General features: G+C 49.9%; 1 protein-coding gene across 1 annotated transcript in view; it reads left to right on the top strand.

The window, feature by feature from the left end:
* Positions 1-12906, top strand: part of AHNAK2 (AHNAK nucleoprotein 2) — a 42167-nt gene that overhangs the window by 10323 nt on the left and 18938 nt on the right. Inside the window, exons 2-6 of the mRNA XM_073011377.1 lie at positions 10133-10191; positions 10297-10395; positions 11091-11192; positions 12153-12303; positions 12646-12830. Coding sequence (XP_072867478.1) covers positions 10133-10191; positions 10297-10395; positions 11091-11192; positions 12153-12303; positions 12646-12830 — 596 coding nt within the window. The remainder of the gene's footprint in view (positions 1-10132; positions 10192-10296; positions 10396-11090; positions 11193-12152; positions 12304-12645; positions 12831-12906) is intronic.

Here is a 12906-nt window from a genome sequence, read left to right as displayed (position 1 = left end):
CCTGGCTCAGGCAAGTCACCTCCACATTCTCCTCTGTGAAGTGGAGCTTTGGTGACTGTCAACAACCAGCGTCATGATTCAGGTGATGGGGCCACTTGCAGAGCCTGTCTGGGAGAACGGGAGACGGGGCGGGGGCAAAGGCGGCCTCCTCCGCACTCTGGGGCCGAGGCGGGGCTTCCTCAGGACCTCGGGCCTGGGAGGAAGTGCTCTTGGTGGGGGACTGGGATACTGGGGGCCTTCCTCTCTCTCCCCACTGGTGTGGGTCCGAGGCCGGTAGCCTGGCTGGGCAGCCTTATCCTGAGGCGGGCAGGATTTCCCCCTTCCTGTTTATGTTCCTGGGCCAGGTTCCTGCCAGCCAGCGGCACAGGGATCCCCATTCCGCAGCTGTGTGGCCAGAGGCGGGTCTGCTGCTCCCTGAACCTCTGTGCTCCATCCCCACCACAGGCAGTGCAGGAACAGCTACTCCCAGTGCGGTTGCTGAGGGTGGGACTGGGGACTGTTCCGCGTGGGCCAGTGGCAGGACCAGTCATGAGGGCCAGCAGGAGCAGAGCTGGTCACGCCTCCTCCTCCTTCCCCCACGCAGGTTCCCAGCACAGGGTGTGCCCAGGGCTTGCTGTCGACACCCTCCCTCACCGGCCCCAACACCCACAAGACTACCCTGGAGAGATCTGAAAGTGCAGCTGGCTCTGCCCAGCTCAGGGGCCCTTGACCATTGTGCCCACCCCCAGCCCAGCAGACCTGTGCCCCCTGCCTGGCGAGTCCCTTCTCCAAGGAGTTGCCCTCCTTACCCTTTCTTGGGCCTCATGGCAGCTGCCTCCCACCCCCAACCCAACCAGGCTCCTGCCTGCCGGGTGGGGTTTTTTGGCTGGGGAGGCTGTGGAGGGAGGAGGAGGCAGCTGGGTTTCTGGGCAGCCTCAGAACACCTGCCCCACCCTGAGTGCTGGGCAGGGCCTGGGACACCCGGTCTCGGCAGCAGGGGAGCCCCTCCCCACTCATGACCCCAACTCCAACCGCTGGCAGGGGAGCAGCTGTGGGCCAAGTGACCCAGGGATCCTCCTCTGCCCCCAGCCCTGCTAGGTAAGGGCAGGCTGGGGCAGTTGCCCCAGCTCCACACCTACTGGCTGGGTCCCCTTGGGTAAGTGGCTCCCCTCCCCCAGCCTCAGTTTTCACATCTGTTACCCACCTTGGGGATTGAGGGGCAGGGTCTGGGCAGAGCAGGAAGGGAAACTGAGGCCAGAGAGTGGCTTACCTGCATTGCCCTTGGCTTAGCGGTGGGCAGGCTCTGGCCAGATTCCTGTCCCCTTTCTTGGCACCACCCCCTCCCACGAGTTTGCTGTGGGTCTGGTGTGGCTGGAGCTCCAGGCAGCTCCAGAGCGGCTGGGGTGGCCCCAGCTGGCGGTCCCTCAGGGTTGTGGAGTGCACTGGGGAGCCCTGGCAGGGCCACGTGGAGGGAGTGGGAGCGGGCAGGTGGGCAAGGAGTGGAGGGTTTGGCAGCCATCTGGGAGGCAGAGCGGTGGGGCTGGCCAAGTTCTGTCTGCAGGTTGGGGGTGTGTCCAGGTGGGAGCAGCAAGGGCCCTGTCAGGTGGTGGGGCAGTGTCTGAGTGCCAACGTGAGTGAGATGGGCCCAGGTGGCCAGGACAGAGCTGTGCAGAAGGGAGACAGGGCCTTGCCCCTTCACTGCCTGGTTAGGGAGAAGGGGCCTGTGGAGGAGATCGTGTCATGGGGTTGCCAGGGGTACAATTCTTGGGCTGACACCTTGTGCAAGGCTGGTTTGGCAGGTGAAGGAAACGGAGGTTGTGGCTCTGCTGGGGGGTCATGGAGGCCAGGGGTCTGGGCCTGGCCACCCGAGCAGTAGGAAGGTGGTGGGGGTGGGATGATGTGGGGGTGAGTGTTGATGCCTCCTGGCACTGACCCAGCCTTGCCTGCCCTCACCTCCTCCCCTTCTCTTCCCTCACTTGAGAGAACCTCCTCCAGGAGACCAGAGCCAGAGGGGACGTGGGTTGTGAGCCATCTTGCAGAAGGGCAAGGAAAGGCCCCTGAAGCAGTGAGGGAACGGCAGGGGCCTGTGCAAGCAGAGGTGCTCTTGGGATGAGCAGGCATGGCCCTGGGGGTGCCTCTGGGGGAGCAGTGTCTATGGCCCAGCAACCTACACTCAGGGCAGGCAGGGTGGTCCCCGAATCCACGAGGGAATGAAAGCTCAGAGAGGGCATGAGCTTGCTCAGGGCCACACAGCACATTGGCCAGAGCTAGACTACTGCCGGGACTGGGCCTCCCCATCTCCCTTCATGGGACAGTCCCCAAGGCCAGGATACCTACCGCAGGGGACAGGGAGCAGCTGGTCCCCGAGGCCAGCACACCACCCCAAAGGATAGCGACATGCTCCTTCCCAATCAGTGTCCTACCAGCAACTGGGTCTGGGGCAGGGATGGGGGCCTTAGGTCTGAGACCCTCCTCGTCACTGCTGGAGGGAGGCCCTGGAGCCCAGGCCAGGGCGCCAGAGTTGTGTGAGATTGGTACTGTTTCTTCTTGGAATATTTAGAGTATAATTCGGAGTGGGAGTTGGGCCTGGAGTTCTTTTTATGGGACGGTTTTAAATAAGGGATTTGATTTTTTCTTTTTCTTTTCTTTTCTTTCTTTTTCTTTTTCTTCTTTTTTTTTTTTTTTTTTTTGAGACAGTGTTTGCTCTTGTTGCCTAGGCTGGAGTGCAATGGCGCGATCTCGGCTCACTGCAACCTCCGTCTCCTGGGTTCAAGCGATTCTCCTGCCTCAGCCTCCAGAGTAGCTGGGATTACAGGCGTCCGCCACCACACCCAGTTAATTTTTGTATTTTTAGTAGAGACGGGGTTTCACCATATTGATTTTTAAATTGTTATAAAACTGCTTGGATTATCCATTGGGGCGTCCTATCTTTTCGCCTCCCTGGGCCACATTGGAAGAATTGCCTTGGGTCACACATAAAATACACTAATGATAGCTGATGAGCTAAAAGAAACAATTGCAAAAGAATATCCTAATGTTTTAGGAAGTTTACGAATTTGTGTTACGCCACATTCAAAGCTGTCCTGGGCCGCGTGCGGCCTGTGGGCCGTGGGTTGGACACGTTTGGTTCTTCTTGTGGGTTTTCTAGGAATATATCCAATCGATCTAAATTTTCAGATTTATTAGTGTAAAGGTTATAATTATGTTTGATTTTATGTAGAATTCTAAAATTTTTTATGGAGAAAGCATACAAACCATGGCACACCCAAGTAGCTAGTCCTCTGGTTGGAAAGTAGACCCCTACGGCCACCGGGAGACCCTGTCTGCCCGCTCCCCGTGGCGACTTCAGCCCTAGTTGGCCTGAGCCTGACTGTGAACTGGATGTGATGGGCTCCCCTGGTATGAGCGCTTTTTATATCTAGCTTCTTTATCTCAACCTTGCGTTTGTGAACTTCATCCATGTTGCATGTAGGTATAGTTTCTACCATATACTGTTCCATTGGACAAATACCTCAGGGTTTTTTTATTCTACTGTTGATGGACATTGGAATCTCTGGTTTCTGGGTGCCACAAATTATACTGAGATGGACGTTCCTGCACCCATCTTTTGAGGGACATACGTGCGCATATTTCTTGGCCCTGCCCCTGGCTATAAGTTGCTGGGCCCCAGGGTAAGGCGTGCCAGGCTTTGATAGACTCTACCAGGCTGTTTCCAAGTGGTTGTGCCAGCTCATCCCCAACCCACACCAGGACGGAGTTCCGGCTGCCCCAGGCCTTGTCCTCAGGTGGTCCGCCTCGCCTGAATCTCGACTTTGAGATTTCAGCCATTCTCCTGGGAGCATATGGCGCCTCGTGGTTTTGTTGGCATCGCGCAGATGACTAGAAATGCTGGCCATGTTTCCACATTCTCATCGGCTGGTTGAACATCCTCTTCTATGAGCTACCTTTCCAGTGTTTTCTTGCCCATGTTTCTATCGGGTTGTCTTTTGGTTTGCAAGAATTCTTTGTGCTTTCTGGGTTGGAGGACTTTGCTTGGTAAATGTATTGCAGCTATCTGTGCCCAATCTGTGTTTTAGGCAAAGATAGCTGCAACTCATCGATTTCATTTCCTTTGGATATATAACCCAGTAGTGGGATTGCTAGATCAAATGGTAGTTCTATTTTTAATTTTTTGAGGAACCATCCATAGTGTTTTCTATCATGGCTATACTCATTTACATTTCATGCCCCTAGTGGTGTTTTTTGATGAACTTAATTCTTATTTTATTTATTTTTTTTTGAGACAGAGTCTCGCTCCGTCGCCCAGGCTTGAGTACAGTGGGGCAATCTCCGCTCACTGCAAGCTCCGCCTCCCAGGTTCACGCCATTCTCCTGCCTCAGCCTCCCGAGTAGCTGGGACTACAGGCGCCCGCCACCACTCCCGACTAATTTTTTGTATTTTTAGTAGAGATGGGGTTTCACCGTGTTAGCCAGGATGGTCTCGATCTCCTGACCTCATGATCCGCATGCCTTCGCCTCCCAAAGTGCTGGGATTACAGGCGTGAGCCATTGCGCCCGGCCAGAAGTTCTTAATTCTAATATAGACCAATATCTGTCATTTTTTGTGTGTTCTGTTTAAGAATTTATCCCCTACTCCAAAAGTAATTTCTATTTATTTTCTAGAAATTTTATTGGTAAGCCTTTAACTTTGGATCTATAATCCACATGAAATTAATTTTCTGTGGCTGAGATGGGGCGAAGATTAATGTTTTTCCATGTGGCTATCCAGTGGGTCCCAGGCCATTTATTGAACAGATCATCACAGCTTTATGTATGTGTGTCTGTTTCTGGGATCTCTGTTCTGTTCCGTTGGTCTTGATTTGCATTTCCCTGATAACGGAAAATGTTGAGCATCTTTTCTTGTGCTTATTGAACACTCATACATCTTCTTTTGTGAAACGTCTGTTCAAATCTTCTGCCCATTTTTAATTGAGTGTTTTTTCTTCTATTGAGTTGTACACGGGCTCCATGCAAGTCCTTTGCCAGATACATTCACTGCCTTTTCATTTTCTGAGGAAAATGAAAGCTCTTAAGGCCAGTGTTTTAAATTATGAGAACTTAAATTTATCAGTTTTCCTTCTACTATCCTTACCTTCTGTATCCTAAGAAAACATTGCTGCCTTCAAGGTGGTAAATAATTTCTCCTATATTTTCTTCTAGAAGTTTTATAGTTTTCAGTTTACCTCTATGATTCATTTTGAATTCATTTTCATGAGTGATGGGATGGAAGGGTCCAGGTTTATTGGTTTCCCAGTAAATACCCAGCTGTTCCAGGACCATTTGGTGAAAAGACTTTGTTTTCTATTGGAATAACTGGGCTGCTTCGACAAGAATTTGGCCGGGCATGCACAGGTTGCTGTCAGGAGTGTTCTCACACAGGTTCACACCTGTACTTTGGGAGGCCAAGGCAGGTGGATCACTTGAGGCCAGGAGTTCAAGACCAGCCTGGGCAACATGGTGAAACCCCATCTTTACTAAAAGTACCAAAAAAAAAAAAAAAAAGTGAGCGAGGCATGATGGTGCACGCCTGTAATCCCAGCTCCTTGGGAGGATGAGGCACGAGAAACGCTTGAACCCAGGAGGCAAAAGTTGCAGTGAGCAGAGATTGTGCCACTGCATTCCAGCCTGAGTGACAGAGTGAGATCCTGTCTCAAAACAAAACAAACAAACAAACAAGAATTAATTGGCCATGTAAGTGTGGGGCTGTTCTGGACTTTGTTTTCTGTTCACTGATTTGTGTTTCTGCCACACTATCTTGATTCCATTGGGGGTCAGAGAAGAGATCTAGGATGATTGAAGTGATTTTAAATTTGTTGAGGCAGGTTTCTGAGCCAGCATGGGGACTGTCTCAGTGACTGTCCCCTGTGCACCTGAGAGCAGCATGCTCCGGCTGCTGTCTGGAGTGTTCTCCTAGTGCCAGTTTGGTCTCGTTGGTTGATGGGTGCTTCAAGTGTTTTGTATCTTCACCTATTCTACTTTGTAAGGTTATCATTTCCTAACAGTGTTAAAATATCCTATTGTATAATAATTATGGATTTATTTCTCCTTTCAGTTTTGCCGGTTTTTACTTCAGTGTTTTAAAAAGGAGATCTAGGTGTTTTTTTATTTGTTTTTTGAGATAGGGTCTTGCTTTGTCACCCCGGCTGGAGGGCAGTGGCACGATCTCGGCTCACTGTAGCCTCAACCTCCTGGGCTCAAGTGATCCTTCTACCTCAACCTCCTGAGTAGCTGGGACTACAGATGTGCACCACCATGCGTGGCTAACTTTTTAATATTTTCTAGAGATAAGGTCTCACTGTGTTGCCCAGGCTAGTCTCAAACTCCTGGCCTCAAGTGATCCTCCTTCCTCGGTCTCTTAAAGTGCTGGGATTATGGCGCAAGCCACTGTGCCCAGCCTACTATTCCATCTTAGTTCCACTATTGGTTTATTACCTATACATCTTTTTTTTTTTAAATGGTTGCATTATGGTTTATACTCTGAATATTTAACTGATTACAGTATAATTTCAAGTAAGATTGTCCTACTTCAAGTATAATGTAAGATCTTCACAACAGCAACTTCTGCACTCCATCCCCATTCCGTCATATGCTTTACTTCTATATTTGTAAAATTCTAAGATACATTTTATTTTATTTGTTATTTTTTTTTGGAGACAGAGTCTTGGTCTGTTGCTGAGGTTGGAGTGCAGTGGAAGGATCTCAGTTCACTGCAACCTCTGCCTCCTGGGTTCAAGTGATTCTCCTGCCTCTGCTTCTTGAATAGCTGGGATTACAGACGTGCACCACCATGCCCAGCTAATTTTTGCATTTTTAGTAGAGACAGCGTTTCACCATGTTGACCAGGCTGGTCTCAAACTCCTGGCCTCAAGTGATCTACTCTCCTAGGCCTCCCAAAGTGCTGGGATTACAGGTGTAAGCCACCGTGCTGACTTATTTTTGTTTTATACAGTTAATTACCTTTTTCTTTTACAGTTTCATTGAGGTATAGTTTAGAAACCATAGAACCCACCCATTGTAAATGTATAATTCAATCATTTTACTAACCTTATAGAGTTGTGCAAACATCACCACAATCCAGTTCTGAAACACCTCCATCACCTTCCAAATTTTCTCAACCCCACTTACAATCAATCTCCCTTCCCACTCCCAGCCCCAGGCAATGCCAGCTTAATTCTGGGAAATTATAGAAACTTTGGTCGAAGGTACACTTGTCCCTCAGCATCCATGAGGGATTGCTTCTAGGAACTCCCTCGGATACCAAAATTCAAGGATGCTCAAGTCCTTCTATAAAGCGATGTAGTGTTTGCAAATAACCTACATACATCTTCCCTCTCCAATACTTTAAATTGTCTCTAGATTACTTGTAATACCTAATGTAATGTAAATGCTATGTAAACAGCTGGTATACTCTATTGGTTAGGGAATAATGACAAGAAAAAAAGTCTGTGCATGTTCAGTATAGATGCAATTTTTGGAAGGACATTTTTGACCCAAGTTTCATTGAACTCAGGACACAGAAACCACTGATATGAAAGGCTAACTGTATACCCTCTCCTCCCACTCCTTGTTGCTATTATTGTCACATATATACTGCATCTATATATGTTATAATCCTAACAATATGGTGTTCGAATTGTTGCCTTATATAAGTGCTTCACAGACTATTGCCTGTCTTCTAAATCCAGCCTCCTTTTTGTTTTACAAGTAAAGTTTTGTTGAAACAGTTATGCTCATTTATTTACATATTATCTATACTCTATAGCTGCTTCTGTATTATAGCTGCAGACATACAACAGAGATCATGTGGCCTGTTAAGTTTAAAATATTTACTATATTGCCTTTTTTCAAGAAAAGTTTGTCAATCCTTGCTTTATACAATCCTCTGTTTTTGAAAGAAGTTAAGAAATAAAATGAGGACAATATATATTCAGAGTCTTTTATATTTGCCTACATATTTACCATTTTTTGCATTCTTCATTTCTTCCTGTGCATTTGACTTACTGTCTGGTATTAGTTCCTTTCAGTCCGAAGAGCTTCTTTAGTATATCTTGTAAGGCAGATTTGCTAGCAATGAGATTTCCAAGTCTTTGTTCATTTGGGAATGCCTTTATTTTGCCTTTTTTAAAATTTAAATTTTTATTTTTTTGAGACAGAGTCTTGCTCTGCCTGACTGGAGTGAGGTGGTGCAATCACAGCTCACTGCAGCCTCAACCTCTCAGGCTTAAGCTATCCTCCTGCCTCAGCCTCCTGAGCAGCTGGGACTATAGGCATGCACCACCATGACCCGCTAATTTTTTAAAAAAATTTTGGGCCGGACGCGGTAGCTCACGCCTGTAATCCCAGCACTTTGGGAGGCTGAGGCAGGTGGATCATGAGGTCAAGAGTTTGAGACCAGCCTGGCCACCATGGTGAAACCCCATTTCTACTAAAAATACAAAAATTAGCGGGGCATGGTAGCGCGTGCCTGTAGTCCCAGCTACTCGGGAGGCTGAGGCAGAAGAATTACTTGAACTCGGAAGGCAGAGGTTGCAGTGAGTCAAGATCGTGCTACTACACTTCATCCTGGGTGACAGAGTGAGACTCCGTCTCAAAAAAAAAAAAAAAAAAAACTGTAGAGATGAGCTCTTACTATATTGCTCAGGCTGGCCTTGAATTTTTGGGCTCGAGCTATCGTCCCACCTCAGCCTCCCAAAGTGCTGGGATTACAGGCATAAGCCATCATGCCCAGACTATTTTGCCTTTATTTTTGAAGGATAGATTGCTTAATATCAAATTCTTCGTTGACAACATTTTCTTTCAGCCCTTTGAATATACTGCTCCACTTTCTTGTGGCCTCTACGGTTTTGATGTGATTCAGATGTTAGTTGTATTTTTATGCCCTTATTATGTGATAGGTCCCTTTCTCTTGAGCATTTTGACTATGATGTGTCCAGGTGTGGATCTCTGTGTTTCTCCTGCTTAGGTTTTGTCGAGCTTCTTGGATTCTGCAGATTGTTTTCAGCCATCACTTCTTCAACTCTCTCTTCTGTCTCTTTATCTTATGGTTAATGCTCTGAGGCTCTGTTTTTCTTCAATCAGTCTTCCTCCTGACCCCCGTTCTTCAAATTGGTTAATTTATATTAATCTACAAGTTGATAATAATTCTGGTGTCTCAAATCTATTGGTGAACCCCAGTAGTAAATTTTCAACTCCAGAATTTTTGCTTGCCTTTTAAAAAATAAGTTTTATTTCTTTATGAGATTCTTTCTTCATTGAGTTATTGTTAACATATTTTCCATTAATTTTTTAAACGTGGTTTTTTTTGTGTGTTTTGAACAAACTCTTTTTTTTTTCTTTTTGAGATGGAGTTTCATTCTTGTTGCCCAGGCTGGAGTACAATGGTGCAATCTCGGCTCACTGCAACCTCCACCTCCCAGGTTCAAGCAATTCTCCTCCCTCAACCTCCTGAGTAGCTGGGATTACAGGCATGTGCCACCATGCCCGGCTAATTTTGTATTTTTAGTGGAGATGGGGTTTCTCCATGTTGGTCAGGCTGGTCTTGAACTCCCGACCTCAGGTGATATACCTTCCTCGGCCTCCCAAAGTCTTGGGATTACAGGTGTGAGCCACCGCGCCCAGCCTGAACAAACTTTTAATAGTTTCTTTGAAGTCTGTATTAAACCCAACACTGATGGACATTTAGAGATACTTTCCATTCACTGCTTTTTTTCTCAGTATGGATCATACATTCTTGTTTCTTTGCGTAACTTGTAATTTTTTGCTGGCTGCTGGACATTTTAGATAATACATTCTAGCAATTCTGGATTCTGATCCTCCCAGGGTGTGGTTATACAATAACTAACACCTTGTGTTTGTTTAGTAACTTTCTTGGACTAAATCTGTTCCAACTTGGAATAAGTCCAGTCTCAATTCACTGCTACGTGACTTCATGCCACAGCCTCTCCAGCCCAATAGCTGTGGATCCTCCCCTGGCCCCTGAATTTGCTCTCAGATCCAGTGTCCAGGACAGGACTACGCCACCTCCACAGTGTACATACACTCCTGGCTCCCTCCCCCGGGCCCCGATCTGCTCCCCCAGCCTGCTTATCTCCACTGACAGCCACTCTCTCTGCAGTGTCTGGCCGACAGCTGCAGCCCAGGGAGCCAGATGCAGAAACTGAAGATGACCACTCTGTAAGTGACAGCAGGAGGAAGTGTGTCCTCCTCATACCCTGTCCCCATTCTCCCTGGGCCCTGGGAGAACTGAGTGGCAAAAGTAAGTGGATTCTCTCCTGTCAGGTGACTGAAGGGCCTGCAGATGAGGTCATTCGACCACGGCCACAGGGGTCCTCACCTGTCTACGAATACACGACTGAGGCTGCTGACTTTGGACTCCAGGTGAGCCTGCTGGGCAGAGCCCCACAGGCACCCAGCTCTCCCCCTGCATTGCCCTGTGTGGGCAGCTCACTCATGTCTGTGCAGCCCTGCCGCCCTGCCTCGCTGCCCACTGGGCAGTGCCCACTCAGATGTCCTCTCAGACTCCTCTGTGCCCTTGGGTTCCTCCCTGCGACTGGCCAGGGCACAGTGGGATGGAGGTGCCCTGCAGCTCTTGTGAGCATGTGTGTGGGCTGATGCGGACAGGCCTCGTGTTACTGTGTGTTTCAGGGGCACAGGTTGTGTGCATACCTGAACCTGTGTAACACACTCATGCTGTCTTTGGGGACAAGGCCCCATGGCCACCTCTGGAGACAAGGACTTGGGGAAGGGATCAGAGGAGCCATGTCTATGAAAGGATTCCTTTTTGTACAATTTGAATTTCTTATCTCCCACCGTACGAAACTCCAGTTGCTGTGGGGCTTCCCTGTGGGTGCTGTGGGCTGTAGGCTGGGCCCTGTCAGGAAGCAGGAAGGCCAAGAGTTGCCTTTTCTCTGTGGATGTGCCTGGAGGGACCCGGCTCCCTCTGCACACAGCTGCATGTTGGAGGTTCTGGGCCCCTCTGAAGGGAGGGCTCCTGGTCTGGCACCAGCCTACCTGTGCCCCTCCCTGTCCCTGAGCTGGGGCAGGTGTCTAACTCCCAACACTTGTGGCTGCAGGAAGACGCTCCCGGCAGGCAAGGTTCCGCTGGGAGACGGAGATCCTGGTGGAAGCGGGATTCAGGGGACTCACGGACATTTTTCAGGATGAGTCGTCCAGAGGTGGGTACAGAAGGAGCTGAGGGTCACAGAGGTGTGTCCGTCCACAAAGGATCCAGCCAGAGAGTTTGAGGTCAGAGCAGGCGGGGGAGGAGCAAAGAGGCTGGCAGTGTGCCCGGTGCCCTGGGGAGGAGGGGTGTTCTTGTCCCCCTTGTCGGGCCTGGGGAAACGCAGGGGCTCCAGAAGGCTAAATCTGGTTCTGACCCTCCCCACTCCTCCCTGGTGTAGAGTTTGATGCATAGCCAAGCTCCCAGCCAGGTAGACCTGGCTGTGCAGACCTCAATTTCCTCCTCTGTACAATGGGGTAGTGCTGGTGTCTGTTGCGTATTCAAGTCACGGGGCTGAAAGGGCCAGTCAGCACCCAGGCCATGTAACTATGGAAGGTGCTAGACTCTGCTAGCACCCGGTGATGAGGGGACACTGCCTCTAAAGCAACTATTCTTTTTTTTTTCCCTGGACGCCCCAGCAGTCCAAGAGCTCTACAGGACACAGGCCCCATCCTGTCCCAGGTCTGGCAGCCTGCACCCAATGTCCCGTATTTTCCTTAGCATTGCTGTTCTTCCTTGTCTTGAGCATCAGGTGCCTTGCACACAATTCATACTTCACGTGTTTGTGAAGAATGCACAAAGGAGCTGAAAAGGGAACCTCTGGCCACAGGGAAAGCAGAAGTCGTTCTGCCCTGTTCCTGGTGCCCTGCTGGGCCTGGTGGCATGGACAGGCTGTGCCTAAGTCCTGGCAGGTTGGGGTGGGGACAAGAGTTCTGGAAGCTTCCAGCTGGCTTCCTCCAGAGCTCAGACACAGCTAGCTGAGCCCACCCGGTGGGTGCCCCACACTGCTCTGTGTTGTCCGGGCTGATGGGAAGGATGGTGGGGTGCCCATCCTCTGGAGACTCAGGCCCCAGCAGGGATGCTTACGGTGGAACTGGCACATGCTCACCATGGCCCTGATGTGCTTCTGCTCCAGTCCATGCAGGAGGCAACAGAGGTGACGCTGAAGACAGAGGTGGAGGCGGGAGCCAGTGGCTACAGTGTCACAGGCGGTGGGGACAAGGGGATCTTTGTCAAGCAAGTGCTGAAGGACTCCTCAGCTGCCAAGCTTTTCAACTTGAGAGAAGGTGCCATGGCAGTTCCATCCCTGGGGTCCCCATTCTCCCCACCAGAATGGGAGGGACCTGGAGGGGGGCATTGAGGGGGATAGGAGCCACACCTGGAGCCTAGGACGACCTCCTCACGTCTCTGCTCAGCTGCTTGAGGCTGGGATCACCCACTGCATCTAGTAAAATGGGGGACCCCATCTACCTTCCCTGTGCCTGAGACACTCGGTGGGGGACTGGTGGGGCAGACTCAGTGGGATCCCCCCATTCATGCCCCTGGGCCCCTCCTCGCCAGCCAAGGCAAGACAGCAGACCCCATCTCATTCACACACCTGGCCCTGGGGCTGCTCTTTCTTGGTCTAGGGGATCAGCTGCTCAGTGCAACCGTGTTCTTTGACAACATAAAATATGAAGATGCTCTCAAAATCCTTCAGTACTCAGAGCCTTACAGGGTTCAGTTCAAAATCAGACGGCAGCTCCCTGCTCCACAGGATGAAGAGTGGGCCTCCAGCGATGCCCAGCATGGCCCACAGGGCAAGGAGAAGGAGGTGAGACCACCATGCCTGTGGGGCAGGGCCCCAGCTGGCTTCACTACCCTGCTGGCTGAGCCTGGGAGGGGATAGC

This window comes from Chlorocebus sabaeus, chromosome 24 (genome assembly GCF_047675955.1).
Source record: "Chlorocebus sabaeus isolate Y175 chromosome 24, mChlSab1.0.hap1, whole genome shotgun sequence".
In the NCBI taxonomy this organism is placed as follows: domain Eukaryota; kingdom Metazoa; phylum Chordata; class Mammalia; order Primates; family Cercopithecidae; genus Chlorocebus; species Chlorocebus sabaeus.
The sequence above is the reverse complement of the archived record's forward strand: the minus strand, read 5'-3'. Positions and strand labels throughout refer to the sequence as shown.